The sequence below is a fragment of the Geotrypetes seraphini genome, chromosome 16 (assembly GCF_902459505.1).
Source record: "Geotrypetes seraphini chromosome 16, aGeoSer1.1, whole genome shotgun sequence".
In the NCBI taxonomy this organism is placed as follows: Eukaryota; Metazoa; Chordata; class Amphibia; order Gymnophiona; family Dermophiidae; genus Geotrypetes; species Geotrypetes seraphini.
Window position 1 is genome coordinate 16,302,887 of NC_047099.1, and position 24,444 is coordinate 16,327,330.

Genomic DNA, 24,444 nt, shown 5'->3' on the forward strand with positions numbered 1-24,444 from the left:
AACAGACTATGGACTCTTTCTCCAGGCAATTGTCCAAACTTTTCTTAAAACCAGCTATGCTATCTGCTCTTCCAGAGCTTAACTCTTCTCTGAGTGAAAAAATATTTCCTCCTATTAGTTTTAAAAGTATTTCCCTGAAACTTTGCAATTTTTGATAGAGTGAAAAATCTGTCTACTTCTAACAGTTCTACTCCACTCAGAATTTTGCAGACTTCAATCACATCTCTCCAATAATATTTGAAAGAAGGTGGGTGGGACGGGATATAATTTTTATGTTTGTAGAATTATATGAGAATTACAAGTGTTATTGTTGTTACTAATGATATATTCCTGTACGCTTGCTGTAAGTTTTCAAAATGAATAAAGAATATTAAAAAAAAAAAATCATCTCTCCCCTCAGCTTTCTCTGCTCCCAGCTAAAATGCCCTAACCTTTTTAGTCTTTCCTCATATGAGAGGAGTTCCATCCTCTTTATCATCTTGGCCGCTCTTCTTTGAACCTTTTTAGTGCCATTATATCTTTCTATATATATATTTCCTGTACTGTAATATTGTGTTTGGCCTGATTTAGTAAAATATTTATTCTTGTTTCATGTCTTTGGAAATATAAATTAGTGACCAAAATACATTCTGGGCAATTTTCAGTCTACAGTGGTCAGTAATTTCAAAGCATCTGAAGCCATGTCCTGGATACTCCTTGTGGATTTATTACCAGATACTGGTATTGAACATATGGTTCATTGGTAAATTATACTTCAGTTCTGGTATTCCCATACCTAACCAAGCAAAGAGAAAACTACCTTTTGTGTTATCTTATCTTTGTTTGTAGGTATAGGCATTGACATTTACCAGAGCTCACTTATCTATTGGTTCTGACCTGGGGTACCCTAGCTCTTTTGGACGATGATACTGCAGTCAGTGTGGATATTCAGTGGCACCACCCAGTTAAATGTTTCTGAATGTCTCCTACAAGTCTACAGCTTGGGATTTATGCTGGCAGGATCCCCTCATTTGAATAGCTACTCAATTATTAGTAACATACCAGTCAATATTCAGCTGGCAAATGTCAACTCCCCAAAGGATGCCCTTGTCCTTGCCCTCTCTAATTCCCTCCCCCCTAGGCTGGCCCCCACCCCCTCATTGACTCCTCATGCCTAGGTATACTCTTTGGAGGATCTAAGGGGAACAATAATTTCTCATTTAACGAGAAGTACTACGTTAAACGGAATATTTCTCGTTCCGTGAAATTGGGCTTTCGTACTCTTGCTTCATCAGCAGCCTATTCCTATATTTTATTAGATGTAATTGTCTTTTCCATTTTGAATGCTCTTTTCCATTGCAGAACATAGTGATAGTCATATTAGTCTGTCACCACCTTTACCAGTTTAAGTGATCGTCTTTCCTTTCATGACCTAGCCTTCTACTTGTATTTCTAACAATAAATGAAACAGCATAAGTGCCATTAAGCAACTTACATTGGTGCTAAAATGATGAAGGAATCTCCCTGCCCTGATAAGCTCACCAGCACCTATAATTTGTAAACTATTATGTGGTGGTCATTTCAATGTTATGATTCACTGTTTACTTCATGTTTAATTGTGTTCATTTTAATACTTACATTGGATTTAACTTTGTCCTAGGGACCTGTTTTGTCCATTCGATATGTTCACTGGTAGTGTATTTCGCTGTATACCATTATACTTTGGTAAATGAAACAGTTAACCAGAAATAAATAAATTATTATACATCTACTCAGTCCATACTTTGAATTGCCATGGTTATTTATTTTAACCTCAGAAATACAATGAGAAAATGAACATCATAAACACTTTGAAAAATGTATTCTGTCATGTAGCGATTATCATGCAAATGTAATGAGCAATTAGCTTCAACACATTCTGTGAAGTCATAGAACAAAAATATCCTGCATGAAAAACACAAATAAATGATTACAGGTGGTAAACTTAGAATAATGTAAATAACGGAACTTACTGAATGTTACACACCTCTAGTAGGTGGCCTGGTTGGATTTGCAGAAAAAAACAGGTGGAAACCTCACAGCAAAAAATAAAGACTAGGAGGGGAAAGAGGAGGGATGAATCAGGTTAGCTTGGATCAGAAGAATAGACACTGCGGGCATAGGAAGAAGGCACTAGGGGCAAAAGACCACAATACTGAAAAAACAATATAGACCTACGCCCATTTACCTTATGATATAAGATCCTGTGCGCTATTGTCTTGCACGCTATTATCTTGCGCTATAATGTCCTGTGCGCTATTGTCTTATGCTCAGTTGTCTTGCGCTCTGTTGTTTCACGCTCAGTTGTCTTGCGCTCAATTGTCTTCAAGCAATTGTCTGCGCGCTTTTGTCTTGCGCGCATTTGACTATGAACTCATGGTACTACAGGATGTATATTCTTGCAGATGAGGTGCAGATGATATCTCTGCAGTACCATAAATACTTCCAGGTACAGTAAGTATTTCCTTGAATTAGCAAATGTTTGAATCTAATGAATATTAATTCCAATTGTCAAGTTTCAACCATTATCCTGGATACAATATCCTAATCATTTCTTTCCATTTATAGCTCAACCAATACATTAAGAAGGTTCATTTCAAAATGCCTGATGGACAAGATGTTTTCTTTAATGACAAAGGGAATGTACCAGCTTACTATGACATTGTAAATTTGATCCTGCTCCCGGATGGTTCCTTTCACAGTGTTAAAATTGGAAGCTTCAATCAATCAGCTCCAGAGGGCCAGCAGCTCTTTGTCAACCAAAGTGCCATCTTGTGGAACCCACACTTTAACCAGGTATGGCAATATCTATTAAAATATTTTTTTAGCTCACATTATGCAATATATCCTATATAAACAGCTAGGAGTTGGAGGAGAATGGGAAACGATCCTTCATAAGAACATCATCCCTTCCGCTATTTTGGAACACTATCCACAGGAAACTTCCCGTCGGAGCAAGGTCATATAATGATTACCCCAATTTTAAAAAACGCGAAAGAACCACCTAACTCCCCATCTAACTATAGGCCGATCGCCAGCATCCCCCTATTTACCAAAATAGCGGAAGGGATGATAAAGGCGGAACTTTCTGCATACCTTGAAAAATTCAACATTCTATGTGACAACCAATCAGGATTTCACGTGGACCACAGCACTGAAACCATCATAGCCTCCCTTCTCGACCACCTCCACACGCTCTTCAGTCAGGGCTCAAGTGCCCTGATCATACAACTCGACCTGAGCAGTGCTTTTTGACCTGGTCGACCACACCATTCTCCTTGAATGCCTAGCTCACATTGGCATCTCAGACCAGGTCCTCAACTGGTTTCAGGGGTTCCTACAAAATAGATCATACAAGGTATTCAAGAATAACTCTTTCTCTCACTGCTGGGACAACACCTGTGGGGTCCCGCAGGGCTCCCCCCTATCCCCCATCCTATTCAACATATACCTAGCCTCCCTAGGTAAACTCTTACACAACCTAAATCTCAAATTCTTCATTTATGCAGACGATATCACAATAGCCATCCCACTAACCAACTTTTCACAAGAACTACTCGACCACATCACAAACATTCTCAACCAGATAGAACTCTGGATGCTTTCATTCAGACTGAAATTAAACCCCGACAAATCAAAATTTTTCCTAGCCTCCCCCAAAGATAAAATCAAGGAAACCACAATTCAACTAAAAGGAGTGACCTTCCCCCTCGATCCGACCATAAAAATTCTGGGAGTCACGCTGGACAAAAACCTATCCCTAAATAACCATACCGACCTCATCGTTAGGAAAAGCTTCTCGGTACTTTGGAAACTTCGCACCATAAAAAAATACTTCAATGACACTGCATTCCGCCTACTTGTACAATCCTCCATCCTCAGCATTCTCGACTACTGCAATATCATCTTCCTTAACGCCACAAAGAAAACTACCAGGAGACTAAAAATAATCCAAAATACCGTAGTGTGCCTCATCTTTGGCCTAAAGAAATGGGAACATGTCACCCCTTTCTACCACCAACTACACTGGCTACCATTTGAATCTAGAGTTCTTTTTAAATTCGCATGTTTCTGCTACAAATCGCTTAACAGTTCTCCAAGTTACATAAATACCCACTTTAACCTTTATTGCAACAACAGGACATCACGCAGAATTCAACTGTTCGCCTTCCCTTCGCCAAAACACTGTCCTCTCAAAAGATTCCTCGATAGAACTTTCGCCTTCCAAGCAGCCAAGTCGAACCCATGGCTAGCCCAGATGATACTCGAGGCCCCCATTTACCTTGCCTTCAGAAAACTACTAAAAACTTACCTATTCAGCAAACACGACCCTTAATATTCCCTTCACCCCACATAACACTTGCCCCACCCCTGCCCCCTTCCTCCTTCACCAGACCCTCCCTCTTTCCCACTCTCTACTTCCCTTGTCTAGTTCGATCAAAGCTGCAATCTCTGTTAAATTGTTGTAAATCTTCCCCTCATTGCAGACTGTTGTAAATCGCTGTAATTTCATTGCTGACTGCTGTAAATTGTTGTAATTTATCGTAAATCTGCTTGTAATTTGCTGTAAATTTGCTTGTCAATGCAGGTCATTTGCTAATTGATGTAAACCGCCTAGAACTCGCTGAGTATGGCGGTATATAAGAATAAAGTTAAAGTTAAAGTTAAAAACATAAGAATTGCCACTGCTGGGTCAGACCAGTGGTCCATCGTGCCCAGCAGTCCACACACGCAGCGGCCCTCTAGTCAAAGATCAGCCCTAACTGAGACTAGCCCTACCTGCATACGTTCCGGTTCAGCAGGAACTTGTCTAACTTTGTCTTGAATCCCTGGAGGATGTTTTCCCCTATGACAGACTCCGGAAGAGTGTTCTAGTTTTCTACCATTCTCTGGGTGAAGAAGAACCTCCTTACGTTCATACGAAATCTATCCCCGTTCAATTTTAGAAAGTGCCCTCTCGTTCTCTCTACCTTGGAGAGGGTGAATAACCTGTACTTATCTACTAAAAGTCTATTCCATTCAGTACCTTGAATATTTCAATCATGTCCCCTCTCAATCTCCTCTGTTCGAGGGAGAAAAGGCCCATTTTTTCTAATCTTTCACTGTACAGCAACTCCTCCAGCCCCTTAACCATTTTAGTCGCTCTTCTCTGGACCCTTTCGAGTAGTACCGTGTCCTTCTTCATGTACAGCGACCAGTGCTGGACGCAGTACTCCAGGTGAGGGCGCACTATGGCCCGGTACAGCGGCATGATTACCTTCTCCGATCTGTTCGTGATCCCCCTTCTTTATCATTCCTAGCATTCTGTTCACCCTTTTCGCCGCTGCCATGCATTGTGTGGACGGCTTCATCAACTTGTCGATCAGAACTCCCAAGTCCCTTTCCTGGGAGGTCTCTCCAAGTACTGTCCCGTACATCCTGTATTCGTGCATGAGATTTTTGTTACTGACATGCATCACTTTATACTTATCCACGTTGAACCGCATTTGCCATGTCGATGCCCATTTCTCAAGCTTGATTATGTCATGTTGCAGATCTTCGCAATCCCCCTGTGTCTTCACTGCTATGAATAACTTTGCATCGTCTGCAAATTTAATCACCTCACTCGTCGTACCAATGTCCAGATGGTGGATGGAAAAATTTCTGATAGGTATATGATATTGATGGGTGTGCCACAGGGGTCAACATTGTCTGCCCTATTTTTCATCTTACATATGGCACCATTGGGGTCTGTATTTGAAAAACTACATGTTATTTATTGATTGAAGAAAAATCCAATGAAGACTGCAGTATAGAAACAACAAACGAGAAACAAAAACAAACTGCATACAATATGTGCAAGATGCAGGCTATGTTTATTGTATCAAATATTAAATGCGGTCAGTGATACCACCTTTCAGCAGACCAATGGATCCGACACGGTCCGTGTTTCAGTAAACACGCCTTCTTCAGGGGTCCTGAACAAATCTAAATGAGAATACCTAAGAATGTACATTTTCTGGACTAATAAACAAAAACAGTCAAACAAAAAGTGGGCATTCTTAAAATGATGGGCTAATAAATAATGAAATGGGTTGAAAGATAAATAATAATAAAAAATAATATAATAAAAAGCCTTATGTGATGTTTATAGAATAAGATGAATAATACATGAATACATAAAAGCCAACCCGGGTGCTTGGGAAGAGAACATGATAAAAGTGAATACATGTGAAATGTGAAAGCATAACAACATAAGAATCAATGAAAGTGCTTAAGTGCCAAGTGCTATGTAGGGAACATAAAAGTGCAGAGTGCTGATCATAAAGCAAGACGCAAGAACCAAAACATAAAGCAAAATAGATAAGGTAATGATGAAAAAGACATACCAAGGCTGAGAAGGTTATGAGTCAAACCACAATTTAAACTGATAATGAATTAAAATAAAAATAACATTCAAAAACATATATACATCAGTTAGAGTAAAAACTAAAAAGTTTCTTTATTAAACATATGGACAGTGCTAAGAGACTATGATAATGGTAAAGAAAAGGGAATGAGTAAAAATATCTTAAAAAACCATAGAACTGATAAATATACACGTATATTTATATGAAAAATGGTGAAGGAGCCATTTAAAACCGTAATGAATGCATTCCAGGGAATCTTTAAAGAGCATAATAGAAAAGCACCAAATAAAAAGGGAACTACAAAATTTTTACATAACCAATATTTAAAAATGAGGCTAGGGAGCTCTCATTAACTTGAAGGGTTATAATGTGTGGAATGAAAAACTTGTAAAAAATAAAGGGATAAGGAGTGGCAAATATGGGTGTCCTAAGGACATAACCGCCGACAAGGACTGTAGATGTGAAGGAGTTTTAAGATTAATGGTCAAATTAAGAAGCAAAATTTAAAAAGCAAAATTAAAAAATCCAACGATTTGAAAGGACAATTTAAGATGATAACAACATATACAAATTGGCAAACATGAAGGTAAGACTTACCATAAGCCTATGCAGTTATAAGATAATCGCGAACTGACAGTTCCAGCACAAACTTGCAGCAAAGCAAAACAAGAACACTGTGGAGATTCAGATGAAAAAATAGGCCATTTCAAAAACGTGGAGAGCCATGATTGATCAGGGGGCGTGTCTCAAACTCCATAAAAGAGACAGCACTACCATAAAGACCTATGATAGATAAATGGGCGTATCTTGAATCTAAGAGGAAACCGTGGGAAAAAAATATATATAACAGGATCATAAAGGACAATTCAGGAAAGATGAAAAAGATAAAAACAAAAATATATAAAAACAAAGAGGGAAACTAAAAATAAAATTAAAAGAGTAAAAAGTGAAATATGAAGTGAACCTAAAAATGACAGAGAAGTAACTAGCTTAAATGAACCTCAACGAATACCACTGATGCAACTAGTGTGCTTATGAATAGTATGCTAAGTGAGTGAGTGACATCACTTACAATCTAGAATGACTTATGGAAAGACATAAGATATGGGGCTCCTGTTACAAAGCCGCACTAGTGGTTTTAACGCATGCACCAGATTAGCGCGCGCTGGCCTGAAATCTACCGCCTGCTCAAAAGGAGGCGGTAGTGGCTAGCACATGCGGCAATTTAGCACGCGCTCTTCTGCGCGTTAAGGCCCTAGTGCGGCTTTGAAAAAGGATCCCATGGTCTCTTTTGAGAACATGATTATCTCTATTATAATGTACATAAAAAATAATAAATAATGCAGTTCATAAATGAAGACATATAAGAAAAATATTGTGAAATACAATAATACATCTATAATAATAAAACCCTAGAGCGCGAATGCGCTGTCGAAAATCCGTGAGTCCTGGTGGCTTGAGGTGTGCTTCTGTGCCAGTCCTCACGGCGCCTGCGCTAGCTGGAGGCGCTTGTGCCAGCGACTCCTTCCTCCCACTGCCGGTCCTCTTCAAAGCGGCCTGCTGAGGTTCACCAGCCACTGTAGCGAACCTTGCAGGCCGCTCTCTACCTTCCCGGTGCAATGCAAGAAACGGTGAAGAAAACTACAAAGAAAAAAAAGCAAATCCAGGTAGGCGAAGGCGAGACAGAGGCTACGATCGGCAGCGGCTGCTGCTACTCCTCCAGCCACCTAGCTCCTCTCCGCCGGCCCCGGCCGTCAGCCCCCTCCGCCCCATCCTCTCTGCTCTGGTGGCCCATGCAGAAGAAGGAGCGGATGAAGCAAGAAAACTATAAGAAAAAAAAGCAAATCCAGGTAGGCGAAGGCGGGACGGAGGCTGCGATCGGCAGCGGCTGCTGCTACTCCTCCAGCCGCCTAGCTCCTCTGCACCGGCCCTGGCCGGCAGCTCCCTCCGCCCCGTCCTCTCTGCTCTGGTGGCTTGCGCAGAAGGAGCAGATGAAGCAAGATCACAGCATGAGGGAGACTGTGCAAAGGGAAATGCAAGGGGGTTGAAAGACATGAAGGGGAAAGGGAGGGGGAGGAAGCTTAAAATGGAAAAAAAACAACCAACTTTATACAGGAAGAGGAGTCTCTAGCACCCGTTAATGTAACGGGCTTAAAGACTAGTAATCTTATAAAGTACAAACATACATAATCTTGTGGAAGCAATGTGAGAATAAAAACAAAGATGAACAAAGAACACATTGTAAAGAGAGAATGAATATTGTCACAACCCTAGCCTTAAAGCTAAGCTTGTTCCAGGCAAGTCTTCTCCTAACCCTAGCCTTATCATAAAAAGGGCTAACCAATGTGACAGGGCAAACTCTAGTTCACAGCTAGGAGCAGAGTTTCAATTGAGACACCAAGTTCCTGAGCCCTGGGGAGGGCAGGAAGAATGTGAGAATAGCCCAGAGCAGCAAGAGGGGTGTCGCCTAAAGGAACAGCCCAAGAAACAAACTCCTAGGACAGGTAGTGAGTGCACAGCTGCCAGTACTGATTAAAGCCCCAAGGAAAGCCCAGTATAAGCAGCAAGCTGCCCTACCCCCTTGCAAGCTAGGGCGTGGTCAGCTGCATGCTCTAGAGGCTGCCCTGAGGAAGTCTAAGGCAGTCTATCCTGGCTCTGACCAGGAAGCAGACTCTGAGGACCGGGCTCCTGACTCAGCCCTAGGAGAGGACATTGAAATGTCAGAGGCAGCCCCTGTCCCTGAAGCCAACCCAACAGCCAGCACTGAACCCATGGAATTCCTGGAGTATTCCATGGAGCCACAAGAAATATCAATGGAGGAAAGTTAAGTGCATTAACTTTATTTTTCTTCTTGTGGGTTTAAAACTTTGGTGGTTTTTTTTGTTTTGCTACAAGCACCAAGGTGAAGCCAAGTGAGCTGTGCAAAGCTCACAGCCATGAGGGAGCTGTTTTGGGACTTTAAAGCCAAGTGCATTTTGTTGGCTAGTTTTATGTTCTGCCTTTTTGCAGAGTGTGTGAGACCTATGGTATAAAGGAACTGTAGTGGGGAGAATCCACCAACCATCCTTGAGTTGGGTTTGTGGGGCCAATTTTTTGGCAAGCTGTCTAAAAGCTCATTTCAGGTGGATTCAGCTACTCCCTTCCCCCGCCAGTGTGCTTAGCTGGTTGGGGCAGGCCGGTTATAAACCAGGCCTCTGCAACATTGCTCTCAAGCCTAGGAGCAACCTTTTGAAAGACTGTTGAATCTGGAAAATTATGATAGCAGTATGTTGTTTTCTTTACCTGCTCAGATATTGGGACTACTAGAACTGAGCTATTAAGTACTGTACGGGACACTTACCTGTTTGTACTTGCCAAGAAGGCGAGGGCTATATTTTGAAAGCCCAGGTTTATTTTCTCTTGTTTCTTTGAAGTGCACAATCTAACCACGGAGAAAGTTTCATTGCCAATAAAGTGAGACATCATTTGATGGAAGAACTTTATTAATCTTGACTAATTAATTCTTTTCTTATTTTTAGCCAGCAGGACCTTCAACTTATTTTGAAGGCACGTACAAGTCGGTCGTGGCTGAGCGGTGAACGGGGCCTAAGTCAAAACCCGGCACCGGCAACGCCACAAGATGAGATTTTATTCAATGTTCCCTCTAAGGATTGATGAGGTGTGTGCAAAAAAAAATATGCATGAGCGACAAGTTACATACTCCACAAATTTATGAGCAGGCATGGAGGACGAGTGCCCGTGAGATTGTGGGAGGGTTAAATACTCAAAATTTAGAAGAATAACAATTTACTTAAAGTTTTTGCTTCGCCAGCTTTCTGGTATCTTTACATACAGTGGCGTACCTAGCATATGTAACACCAGGGGCCCATCATTTTTTGGCACCCCCCCCCCATCTGTACGAAAAACATGATTTTTAGTAACAAGCCACACGCCACACATTAGTACCTAGGAAAAGGCAGCATCTTACAAATTGCAATGAGCAGTACATCAATACACCCATTGTAAAACTAAACAAGCCAGACCAGCACAGATCAATCCTACACCGCCAATCCTAACAGAAAACCATGTCTTTCGAACACACAGAACGCAGAAAACACCTTTGCCTAGTATGGAATATGTCATCACAAACTAACCCCTCCCCCTTTTACAAAACTGTAGTGTGGATTTTAGCCACGGTGGTAACAGCTCTGACACTCATAGAATTCTGAGCATCAGAGCTGCTACCACCATGGCTGGTGCTAAAAAACGCTCCACAGTTTTGTAAAAGGGGGGATAAAATAGAAATACACAGCTTCAACGCTCTAGCTCAGGGGTGCCCAAACTTTTTGGACTTGCGAGCTACTTTAAAATGACCAAGTCAAAATGATCTACCAACAATAAAATTAAAAAACACAAAGCACACTATACGCTGAGAAAATAATTATCATTCCTATTCTGGGTTTTTTTCAAAGAGATCAAGGCAGATGACTCTATGCATTGTCACCTCAGTAACAACCATACAAAAATAGACAAATATACCCCCCTTCCTTTTTATTAAACCACAATAGCAATTTTTAGCGCAGGGAACTGCGCTAAATGCCCAGCACTGCTCTCGACGCTCATAGGTTCCCTGCGCTAAAAAACACTATTGCGGTTTAGTAAAAGGGGGGCCATAGTGCAAAATATAGACAGCATATATAAATTCAGACACATTTTGATCACTAAATTTAAAATAAAATAATTTTTCCTACCTTGTCTGGTGATTTCATGAGTCTCTTGTTGCACTTTCATCTTCTGACTATGCATTCAATCTTTCTTCCCTTCATTCAGCCTTCATTCTTCCCTTCATTCACCCTTGCTTCCTCTCCTCCAGACCTCATTCCCTCCCCTAACTTTTTTTCTTCCTCTCTCCCTGCCCTTTCTTTCTTTTTTCTCTCTTGATGCCCCCTTTCTTTTTTTCTGTTTCCCTTCCGTCTCCCTGCCTGCCCCCTTTCTTTCTTTCTCCCTACCCTCCACAAAACCACTGCTGCCACCATCGGGGGAAACAGGCCCCAAAGACACCGCCATGGCTGCCCCAAGCTCTCTCTGCTTCCCACCGTTGGGCTGACCAGCATTCCCCCGACGTCAATTCTGCCGTCGGAGAGGAAGTTCCGCCCAGCCAGGCAGCGATTGGCTGGCCCGAACTTCCTCTCCGACGTCAGCCTTAGGGGGGGTGCACAGCCAGCCAGGTCCGGACCTGGCCAGTTTTGCACCCCCCCCTAAGGCTGCACCCGGGGCAGACCATCCCCCCCCTTGGTACGCCACTGAAGACGTGGCAGCGGCTCCTCTCACGAATCCCCACCTGCGTGGAAGTCCGATGTAGTTGGGGATCTTGAGAGGAGCCGCCGCTGCATCTTTCAACTTGAAATACACTAAATCTGTCACCAATACTCCTCAGCGCAGAGCTATCGTGTGACAAACACGGGGATTCTGGCATGTCCCCTTTAACCAGGGGTATCTTCAGGACTTTTTAGTTGGCACTAGGTGACTGCCTAGGCTGGGGAGAGAAAGGTAAGTATGACCTCATAAAACACCACCACTCAGACAAAATGCTCCAAGGCAAAAATAAGGTGTTTATTCTGACCCCAGTGGTCAAAAAGGTGCAACATAAAACAAAGTCACTGTAACATTTCATTCAAAACAAAGTCCATTGCAAAAATAAAGAAATGCCAAAACAGAAATCTCATACAGATGGTTTTGCCTGAGACTTTGTACTCTTCAGAAATGCACTTTATAATGGTGTTCAAACACAAGTTAAATTCTCTCCCAGCAATATTTGTTAGAGGCATGAAACAGCTGTCTTTCAGCAGTCAGGCAACGTTCAGAACAAACCCTTGTTACAAACAATCTTAGATACCTCATTAGGCAGTAAGCCACAGCACAGCCTTGCTCAGCACCCAGCGTTTCTTCAGCTACCTCATGGAAGGCAAAAACAAACAGCTGAGGGAGATAAGCTAATTAGCTTCCCAGGAACGGGAGCCACAGCAGGATTTTCACAGTACAAAAATAAACTTAAATATTCAACCTTTAGGTTCTTTTGCTCAAACTTGGCTTTAAGTAAATCCAGTAGTCAGTAGTCAGGTAAGTATTGTACTTAAACCAAAAATCATAATAAAGCCCAAACACATAGCAAATTCTTCAGGCTTTTCTTGCACAGAAAGAAAGCACAAGAAGAAAGAAAAAAACAAAACACTAATTGCTTCACAGTTACTCACTTCCTTTCATTCAATGTCTATGCATTCTGTCTGGCTCACTATCATAGGGCCAGTAGCTTGTACCTCCATTCCTTCCACACAGTCAGCGATCTGGAAGTCTGAGGTAGGGAAGATTTCTTCCACCTCCTGCATAGGCCAATCTGAAACTGTTGGCTCTGCTGCTTGGCCCCACGGCTCCTGCCTTGCCTTGGGCTGTGGGAGTGACTCACCCTGGTCACTCGCTCCTCCTCCTCCTGCTGCTTGCATCAGTCTGCTCTTAAGCAGCTCAGAGCCAATCCCCTTCAGCCTATAGAGGGGGATGGGCTTTGGTTCCAAAGCAGCCTTTCTCTGCCTGGGTTTACTGGGTGCAGCTAAATTCCTTATAGCTTTTCTAACTGCCCTATAGCCTGACTCAGGTTGGGCAGACTGGATGGACCATTCGGGTCTTTATCTGCCGTCATCTACTACCCTGTTTCCCCGATGGTAAGACACTGTCTTATTTTTTTTGGAAGGCCAAAATATGCTCTAGGGCTTATTTTCGGGGGGATGCCTTATTTACATTTTTTTCTAAAAAGGGGGGGCTGTCTTATTTGACGGCTGAAGAATCGGTCGGCCGAAAAATCGTACCGTGTATGGCCAGCTTTATCCATCATACCATATATTGTACCATTTAATGTCCCCAATGTTCTCCATCAGGGAAACACAGTAAAGAGATTATTCTGTAGTGCAGCATCAGAGGGGACTTGACAATGTGAAACCATTGTTTATATACCGTATGCATTTTAAACAGGCTTTATATACAGTAAGTGGTATTGCTCACAGCAAAAGAAACCTGTCTGCGTGTCTCACTTTTGGATGTTCTGGCCGTGAACAAACTCCTGCAGTCTCCGTTAGGGAGGGATGAGGGAAGCTGCCTGTGTTTCCTTGCGCGGAGGCACGTGCGCACGCTGCAGTCCTGTCACTTCCTCCTCTTCACTTCATGACGAGGCGCGGCACGCAGCCATGGAGGCCATGGAGCCATGGAGGTAGACGGAGGGACCACACGGAGTCACCCACCGTACCACCCGATTCGGGTAAGCGCAGGTATCGGTGGGTGGCTTATTTGCGGGGGGGTGCCTTATTTTACATTTTTTTCTAAAAAGGGGGGGCTGTCTTATTTGATGGCCCTGCCTTATCATCGGGGAAACAGGGTATGTTACTATGTTACTGTGATTTCAAATATTGCCCTCTGTTCAGCTTGATTAATATGATTAATATTAAGAATATGAAGAATATGATTAATATTTCCCCCTTTCCATCTTAACTTAAAGTCTTGACAAAAAAACGGAGGTCATTGATGGTATGGCCAAGCTTTTTCCAATGCGTCACTAGAAGTGCTGTTAAAACTTCCCTCAATATACAGCTCCTATGTTCAATTATTCTTGTTTTAATTTTTCTCTTGGTTTTGCCAACATAAAGAATTGTCAAGGACAAATTATGATGTAAACCACTTGTTCGGTGTCACAATTACTTCTGAAATTTAAGTCATACCTCTTACCAGTTCTCGGATGTATAAAAGTGGTGGTACTAATACAATGTCGGCAGACAGAACATGAAGAGCATGGTTGATGTCCTGTGTGATTGACTTGGGCAGTAGTAACTTGAGGGAGAGCATAGGGAACTAATCTATCTCTACGGTTCGGATTCCTGGCAAGCACTATCGTAGGTCTTGTATCTCTAAAGCACTGATGTATTTCTAAAATGCACCATTCAGTCATAACGATGCGTTTCACCTCACCTGACAAATGTGAATGTCTGAGGACACAAGTGAAGTCTGGTGGTTTGCGATCCTTGTTAACAGTTTGAAGTAAATCTTCTCTATGTTGTAATCTAGAGCGGTTGTAACCATTGAAAATGTCTTCCCGGGGATATCCTCTCTTAGCGAACCTATGGCCATGAAAGGGGCCTGTCTTTCAAATTCCTCTGGTGTAGTACATAATCTCTTAAGTCTTAAGTTGAGAGGCGACAGGCTCAGGACAAATACCAGGAAGTTCTGTTTCACGCAGCGTGTGGTGGACACTTGGAATGCTCTCCCGGAGGAGGTTGTGACAGAAACAACCATTCTGGGATTCAAGGGCAAGTTGGATGCACACCTTCTTGCAAATCACATTGATGGATACGGATAAACAGGTCTTCATCGGGGAACACCTGGCTTGGCCTCCGCGTGTGCGGGTCACCGGACTGGATGGTCTGATTCGGTGAAGGCGTTTCTTATGTTCTTAAAAATTGGCTAAAAGGGAGATTTCTCTTAAGTGGTTTTTGATGAAAACTTATATAGTGCAAATAATTATTCTTATCTGTGGGCTTCTTGTAGATGATGGTCCGAAAACTATAATGGTCCTTTGAAATCAGAATATCAAGAAATGCAATATGGTGATCATGAAATTCCATTTTAAATCTACGGTTGCTGTCACATGTGTTAAGCCATTCTAAAAAGGAATGTAGCTTAGAAATACTCACTTTTTATAAGATGAATATGTCATCTATGTAACGTTTATATAATCTTACCTCTTCCTGGAATTGATGTGTAATGAGATTTCTTTTCAAATTCTGCCACATATAAATTGGCAATGTCTAAGGCCATAGAAGCTCCCATAGCTATTCCCTTAATTTGCAAGAATAATTTATCTTGAAAGCAAAAATAATTTTTTGTAAGGGCTATTGTGTCTACAGTAATGATAAATCTATTGGATATATGACCATAAAGGTCCCTATCACGTAATGTATTTTCTATAATCTGTATAGCCTCCATTTGTGGGATGTTGGTATAAAGGGATTCAATATCCAAAGTTACTAATATCAAATCTGCTAGGTCTCCATCAAAGTCATCCAGAATATTAATGGGCTGAATCAAGAACATAAGAGGGTATAAATGGTACATATGAGCGTAAAATGAAATCAGTGAAATCATATAAGGGTTCTAAAACTGAACCATTTGCTGAAATAATGGGTCTTCCAGGAGGGTTTACAGATGATTTGTGAATTTTAGGTAAGACATATATTGTAGGAATTACCAGGTGTTCATTTATAAGGAATGGTTTTTCTTTTAAGATGATATAGCCTGCGCTATGCGCGGTATTAACCAGTTCTTTAATGTCTTCCATTAGGTCTAACATGGGATCTTTATCTATGGGCATATAGAAAGTGATGTCATTAATTTGTCTCAGAATCTCTCTGGCATATTTATCTCTATCCATGATGACAATCCCCCCCACCCTTGTACGCTGGTTTATTACAATTTCACTGTTCATCTTTAGTTCATTAATGGCTCTAATTTCTAGCTAAGATTTTGTTTATCTGTAACATATTTGCTTTTTTTCTCCATTTTTTTCTATGCCCTAAGGACACACTCATAGAATGCTATAATGGTGGGATTACATGGACCCGGTAGAATCCATTTCAATTTCCTCTTAAGTATTGATGAGTCAGTGTAATGATTAATAGTTTGATCATTATTGAAGAAATTATGTATATGTAACTTGCGTTTGAATTTGAAAAGATCTATTCTTGTTTGGAATGAATCATATCTAGTGGTGGGAACAAAAGAGAGTCCTTTCTGTAGCACATTCACTTGTATCTCTGATAATTGAGAGGATGAAAGGTTGATGACAGGGATGTCATTCATTAGCTCTTCTGATTGTAATTGGATCGACCTCTGCCCCTGTATGATCTCCTGGGTGGCCCCCTGAAATGGTCCATACCCCTCTGGTATCCCCTGTAATGGCCTCTATAATTGTGCATGCCCCTCTGAGTTGAATATGATTTTATTGCTTGGTTAGTTGAGTTCCAGAGAAGGTCTAAAAAATAGTTATGATCATTCCGAGATGGTCTATCATTGAGTGGGCTAGAAATAATAGGTACATTAGGTATGATCGGACTTGTTAAAGGGCAATTGTGAATGCGTTTATGTCTGTGATCTGCTATATGTGTTTTCTTAGAAAAATGAGCATTTGTCTTATTATTTCTATGTGGGTAGTTTTGTGTTCTATTATTTCTAGACGTAGATCTATATGATGGTCTCTTCTTTAAAAAATCTTTTGATTTGCACCAAGGGTATATACTACCATTCTGGTAATCGACAGTGTCACGTTTAAGTTTATCCATTTTGTTAGTTTTAATATCTTTTCTATATTCAGCCTTCTTAATATGGACATCTTGTATATCACATTAGAAGATGAACATGTGAAGGATCCCCTTATGTTGAATGCTTTTCCCATATGAGTGACTGTGGGATCCTTTGAGATGTGCTCTCACAGTTTGCAGATTGCCACACTGCAATGATCCTTCACATGTTCCTCTTCTAATGCAAAAAGTGCAAAGAGGGCTGTTACATTGGTGAAACAGGCCAGATGCTAAAGACTAAGATCAATTTACATAGATATATTAAAAATTGCAATACCAACCAGGATGTCACCTTTGTTAGACAACACTTTGGAAAAATTGACCACTGCAACAATGATTTTATGGTGAGAATACTAAAAGGAAACTTTAAGACAATCCAAGAATGGAAGACCTTTGAAATTAAAAGGATGAAATATTTTGATACCTACCAGACAGGACTTAAAGATCTGGGCTTTCTTTCCCACTACAAAGACATTTAAAACTTCTTTGTCATTTCTCTATCTCCTGCGTTGCCACCCATCCCTTCCCTCTTCCTGTGAATCTATCCCTGAAATCCTTTCATGTTTTCCTTATAATATACTGATATTTGTCAACATTTGCTTATTCCTGATCTGAAGCTCATCATAAAATACATTGAGTTAGTCCAATAAGAAAGGTATTACCTTATTTCCTTTTGTTTTTTGTTTTATTACCTTGGCAAGTGGACTAACATGGCCACTACACCATTTCACTCAAGGTGTTATTAAAAATTCCTGGTTTTGTACCTATTTTGAATTTCTTCTATGAATTTCCCTGTCAGACCTCTATGAAAGGTGAATTCTAAAATGGAGGAGCTAAATTATTCATATATGTTTATCTGTAACCCGTGTAGCTGGTTTTAAGAAAGGTTTGAACAATTTCCTGGAGGAAAAGTCCATAATCTGTTGAGAAAGACATGGGGGAGAAGCCACTGCTTGCCCTGGATCTGTTGCATGGAATATTGCTATTTCTTGGGTTTTGGCCAGGTACTAGTGACCTGGATTGGCCACCATGAGAATGGGCTACTAGGCTTGATGGACCATTGGCTTGATGGACCAGTAAGGCTATTCTTATGTTCTTAGGTGATATGCTGGCTATAAATGTAGTATAAATGATATTCCTAGATGCATCCAATCTTAATCTGGATACTGTTAGAATAGAAAGGGAATTTACCTGTGATGATTTAAGTTTATGAACTAGATAACACATAATTAAAATAGTGTGTAAATAAGTTAGGGTTCCTGTAAAATAAGCACAATACCAGAATCAGAATCTTAACCTTGATACAGTTGGAAATTGGAAGCTTTATTTTAATTGAATGGGGCTGGTTTGCATTCATACCCTGGAGGTATTTCAACGTCTCTATAGATTCTTCTGGAATGCTGTAGCTAATAGCACATTTTAATCAATCGTTGTAATATATATGTTTTACACAGCAAGTATAAAGTGTGTAGTAGCTTGGGTTTATTCTTACTAGTAAGGAAAATTCTGGAAGCAGAAAGAACAGTTAGTTAATTGCTGATTATAGAGTATAATACTCTTGTTCTCATTCTTCCTTTCCTCAGACTCCTCCTCGCTCTGTGTGCTCTGAGAATTGTGGTCCTGGATACAGGAAAATTCTTCCACCCGAAAAGCCTATATGCTGTTTTGAATGTGTCCCTTGCTCTGAAGGAGAATTCTCCAATGCATCAGGTAGACAAATTACATCACAGCATTTCATATATATGGGACACCTACAATAATCAAATCAGCGTATAGAAATAAAGTTACACATGTTCACATATTCAGGAGTGAGCTCTCAAATGATGGGTCTCATCAGTAATAATACTTTTCATGGGTAGACTCCTTTTCACTGGGTGCAGCCCAGGCAGAGGACATAGCAAGGGGATCTATCTTCAGAGGCTAGAGTCATGATAGGGTTTTTGGAACAAATTCTTATAGAAGTTGCCTTCATGTGTGCTGTGAGACCTTTTACTAGACGAAAAGAAGAAATAACTCAAGATACTACAGAAAATGTTCAAACTATAATAGTTGGAAAATCTTTACTGTATCCAAGTCACACCAAAAGCTAATATTGATTTCAATACGTTCTCACAAATCACTCACAATGACCTCAGCTTTACCACTTACTGCTCAAATACTTTTAATAGCAGCGCGCTTTATGAGCCAAATCGTCATTGGTCAATAATCTTAGATTTCAAAGTTGTTTTAATTTCTATAAACCTTATTTGAGCATTATTAGTACATTTATATTTTAAACATAATTTATACGTTTTTAATTTTTCAACTTTCAAATATCTGTTATAGAACAAGCTTTATACTTATATTAAAAGCTGTTCACTTTTACGGTCTGGGGAGACCAAATCCAACATATTTCACCATTAAAGGTTTATCAAGGATCCTTTCAGAGCCGTTCTATGCCGTCAAGCTCACAAGACTTGTGTAAAGCTCACAAGACTTGTGTAAATCTTGTGAACTTGATCGCATTGGACGGCTCTAGGAGGATCCTTGTTAAAGCTTTAATTTACCATATTCATAATTAAGGAAAACAATTATTATAAAAGTTATTAAAAACTTAAACAATAAAACCCCATCATGTCAAATATACATATGAATTAAATCAACAATGTTAATGTACAAAAACCTTGCAATCACTATTAATAAATACAAAACTGAGTAATACAATTATATATTGTTAATAATGCATAACAGATGAAACCACAAAGCATCAGAAAAAGAAAGCCATTATATAACAAACTATAAAAGGAGAAGAATTGATTTTAAAAATATACACTAAACCAAAAGTGCTAAAAACTTCAAAAGCATATTGAATAATCAAGGAGCATAGTGCACCAAAAAACTGTTGGAGATATCAATATATCAAATATTCAGTCAATAACTTATGAAGTGCATTATATACTCAAATAAAACATTTATGTAGCAAATACTAAAACCTCATTAAATACAATAATAGTGAAATAAATAAAAACAAAAAAAAACCAACAAAACAACAAAGTAGTTAAAAACGGACATACCTTAAGAGCCTTCAACAGTAATATCAAGTAACGTAACATCTGAAAATGCTTCCACTCTAAAAGGTGTTATCAAGCTACAAATAAAAAGCAAAAATTAAGATAACATGCGGTGGCAAAAATCAAATGAAGGAGAGACAAAGAAACATGTCCTATCGAAAAAATATATATACATGTTGAAAACGTAAACCAAAAAGTCAAAAACATAGTTATGGGCTACCGCTGACACCGGGCCCTCAACAAAAAGGAAAAAAGAGGAGCTGAATTGTGTTAAGGTGGTCAACCAACAGATAATTAGCTAATAGGACAATATATTTAAAACGTTATTGAATAAAAAAGACTTAGCAAACTTATTACTCGCTATAATAAGCTGATAAAACGTAAAGTAAAATCAGCATCATGAACTGAACACAGCAAAAGTCGCAATTATGTCGTAAATTGTTTTGTAGCAAATAAACTTGCTGAGAGATTAAAAAACTAAAAAGGCTGTGCAAAAAAGTAAAAAGACACAAAAATTATATATAAACGGGGGAAAAAAGGAAAAAACATCCATAAAAAGCTTCCATCAACTTCTGAGACTATATAACTGTAAAAAATGGAGTCCAGTGAAAACATGATTTAAACCAGAAGAAATCAGAACCAGAAATATATGATATAAAACAATCCACAAAAGGGGATAAACTTAAAAACCTAACCCAAAAAGTGTGTAGATATATCTCAAAAACAACTTACTAAAAGCTTGTAAACCAATACTTGAAGCCAGAACGCTTATCGAGTGTCCTGCTACTGGGAAAAGAAGAAGAAAACCCACTAGAGGGCCTGAATATAAAGCGTGCTTGCACGCATCACGTAACATATTATGTGAAAAACTGGCATTCCGAGGAGCCAATCAAAATGTTCCCATAAGAGACTATCAAGTGTGCTTATCGCTGAAAATGAAAGTAAAAACGGTAAAACATAGCACTAGATAATTAAAATCAACAAATGAATGATGAACAGATATATATGTGTATGTATAAAAACAACAAATGCAACAAAATAAAATATGCCATAGCACTGTACACATGAATATAATAATACATAGAAACATAGAAGATGACGGCAGAAAAGGGCTACAGCCCATCAAGTCTGCCCACTCTGCTTACCCACCCCCTGTCTATGCCCTAATGACCTAATTTCCTTATCTTGACCCTCGTAGGGATCCCACATGGGTATCCCATTTATTCTTAAAGTCTGGCACGCTGTCTACCTCAATCACCTGCACTGGAAGCTTGTTCCAATGATCAACCACTCTCTCTGTGAAGAAATACTTTCTGGTGTCGCCATGAAATTTTCCGCCCCTGAGTTTGAGCGGGTGCCCGCTTGTGGCCGAGGGTCCCTTGAGAAAGAAAATATCATCTTCCACTTCGACATGTCTCCCCTCTCCCTACGTTCCTCGAGAGTGTAGAGCTGCAATTTGTTCAGTCTCTCTTCGTACGAGAGCCCCTTGAGCTCCGAGATCATCCTGGTGGCTGTCCACTGAACCAATTCAATTCTGCGCACATCTTTACTGTAATGTGGCCTCCAGAATTGCACACAGTACTCCAGATGAGGTCTCACCATGGCCCTGTACAACAGCATTATGACTTCAGGCTTTCGGCTGACGAAACTTCTATTGATACAACCCAATATCTGCCTTGTCTTAGATGAAGCCTTCTCCACTTGATTGGCAGTTTTCATGTCTGCACTGATGATTACTCCTAAATCTCGTTCTGCTGAAGTCCTAGTTAAAGTTTCTCCGTTCAAGAAGTACGTCCTGCATGGATTTCCGCTTCCGAGGTGCATGACCTTACATTTCTTAGCATTGAAGCCTAGCTGCCAGGTTGAGGACCAACTTTCCAATGTAAGCAGGTCCTGCGCCATATAATTCTGTAAACTGCATTCACTTACTATATTACATAGTTTGGCGTCATCGGCGAATAGTGTTATTTTACCTTGAAGCCCTTGAGTCAGATCCCCTATGAATATGTTGAAAAGGAGTGGACCCAGGACCAAGCCCTGCGGCACTCCACTGGTCACCTCCGATGTTTTAGAGAGGGTACCATTAACCACCACTCTCTGAAGTCTGCCACTCAGCCAATCATTGACCCATGCAGTTAGTGTCTCTCCTAACCCCATCGATTCCATCTTGCTTAGCAGCCTGCGGTGTGGGACACTCTGACACTGGGACATGAATAATATAATTGTGTCATAACATGAACCCAAGTCATATAATAAACATGTATATGTATAAAATAGTATTAAAGCAGCAACCTAGAAAAAAGTAAAAATAATACATATATAATAATTAATCACATAAACGGTTTCAGGTCAAGTTCCATATTCAAACCACTTGGAATAACTGTATTGTAATTATGAATAAAGTGCTGTTCCTCCTTCATTAACATAGATTCTGGATCTGCTCCCTCCACCTTGTTTTAATGACTCTCAATACAAAAAACCTCAAATCTTCAATACAATGAAGGGAATAGTCTTAGTAGATAAAGACAGGTTGTTCACTCTCTCCAAGGTAGAAAGAACGAGAAGACACTCTCTAAAGTTAAAAGGGGATAGATTCTTTACAAATGTAAGAAGTTCTTTTTCAGCCAGAGAATTGTGGAAAGCTGGAATGCTCTTCTTGAGGCTGTTATAGGGGAAAACATCCTCCAGGGATTCAAGACAAAGTTAAACAAGTTCCTGCTTAACCGGAATGTACGCAGGTAGGGCTGGTCTCAGTTAGGACACTGGTCTTTGATCTAGGGGCTGCCACGTGAACGGACTGCTGGGCATGATGGACCGCTGGTCTGACCCTGCAGCGGCAATTCTTATGCTCTTATGTTCCCCTGAAAAGAGAAGACTGAGAGGGGACATGATTGAAACATTCAAGATATTGGAGGGAATTGACTTAGTACAGACAGAGAGATTGTTCACCCTCTCTAAGGTGAAGCGAACAAGAAGGCACTCGCTAAAGTTAGAAGGGAAAAGATTCTGTACAAACGTAAGGAAGTTTTTCTTCACCCAGAGAGTGGTGGAGATCTGGAAGTAAGGCTAGACTCAAATAGGGCACTGGTCTTTGACCTAAGGGCTGCCGCGTGAGCAGATTGCTGGGCATGATGGACCACTGGTCTGACCCAGCAGCAGCAAATCTTATATTCTTATGTTTTTATATTTTTAAATATACTGTATTGAAATCAATATAACCTTTTGGTGTGACATGGGTAAAGTGAAGATTTTCTACATTGTATGGATTGTTCCCAAGTATAAGTGAATATAACTGAGCCTGTATCAGAGTGAAACTATAATAGTTAACATCTCTTATCTTCCACAGATGTGGAAAACTGTGTGAAGTGCCCTGAAGATCAATGGCCAAGTGGGAAGAAGGATCAGTGTCTCCCCAGAGCCATAGAGTTCCTGTCTTATGATGATCTTTTGGGAGCAGCTATGGCTTCCATTGCTGTTCTCTTCTCCATCATCACAGCTACAATACTTGGAATCTTTATTAAATATCGAGACACTCCTGTGGTGAAGGCCAATAACCGGGATCTCAGCTACATCCTCCTCGCCTCTCTCATTCTATCTTTCCTATGTCCCATGCTATTTATTGGCCGTACTGGAAAAGTAAACTGTCTGCTCCGACAAGTGTCTTTTGGGATTATTTTTGGAACTGCTATTTCTTCAGTGCTGGCAAAGACCATCACAGTTCTCCTTGCCTTCAAAGCTACCAAGCCAAACAGCAAGCTAAGCAAATGGGTTGGGACAAGAGTCTCCAACTATTTAGTCCTTCTCTGCTCCTCAGGTGAAATTGTTATATGCACTGCATGGCTGCTTATCTCTCCTCCATTCCCAGACTATGATACACAGTCTGAAAAAGGGAAGATGATTCTACAGTGTAACGAGGGGTCCACTATTGCATTTTATAGTGTGATTGGGTATGTTGGTTTTTTGGCTCTTCTAAGTTTCATTGTGGCTTTCTTAGCAAGAAAGTTGCCTGACAGTTTTAATGAGGCACAGCTTATCACTTTCAGCATGCTGGTGTTCTGCAGTGTCTGGGTTTCCTTTATCCCAGCCTATCTGAGCACCAAAGGCAAATACACAGTAGCTGTGGAGATATTTGCCATCCTGGCTTCTAGTGCTGGACTTCTGGGTTGTATTTTTTTACCAAAGTGCTACATTATTATGTTAAGGCCTGACCTGAACACAAAGGGTCATTTAACTGGGAAAAAATTTTCTAACAAACCTAAATGATGTTCCATGATGTTGAGGGTGATGAAATAGTTTGTGTTCGCGCCACGTCTACAGAGATGAGAATTTAATGTCAGAGTTGTTGAAAGTAATTGAGTTTACCAATCTGAGTGCCCTTATGATTTCTTCCATGATAGATAAAGCTCTCTGTTAGATGCCTCTGACCTTTTACTTCCTGTTTCCGGGGTGGTCTGTATTGAATGGCAAAAGATGATCACAAAGATATTTTGGTAAGAAGACCGCCCTCTGTCATGGTTACTGTTTGCTGATCGCTGCGTGCACTTTCCCTCCGCCTTCGCACTCTCTTTCAATTTGTATCCGAAGGGCTGCCATGATGAACAGTTGATGTCGGTC

At 40.4% G+C, this 24,444-nt stretch overlaps 1 protein-coding gene across 1 annotated transcript in view; it reads left to right on the forward strand.

Annotated features, from left to right (window-relative positions):
- LOC117349743 (vomeronasal type-2 receptor 26-like) overlaps positions 1–24,093 on the forward strand; it is a 32,544-nt gene extending 8,451 nt beyond the window's left edge. The window contains exons 4-6 of the mRNA XM_033923335.1: positions 2,587–2,814; positions 18,364–18,490; positions 23,177–24,093. Of these exons, the coding sequence (XP_033779226.1) occupies positions 2,587–2,814; positions 18,364–18,490; positions 23,177–24,093 (1,272 nt within the window). The remainder of the gene's footprint in view (positions 1–2,586; positions 2,815–18,363; positions 18,491–23,176) is intronic.
- The last annotated feature ends 351 nt before the right edge of the window (positions 24,094–24,444 follow it).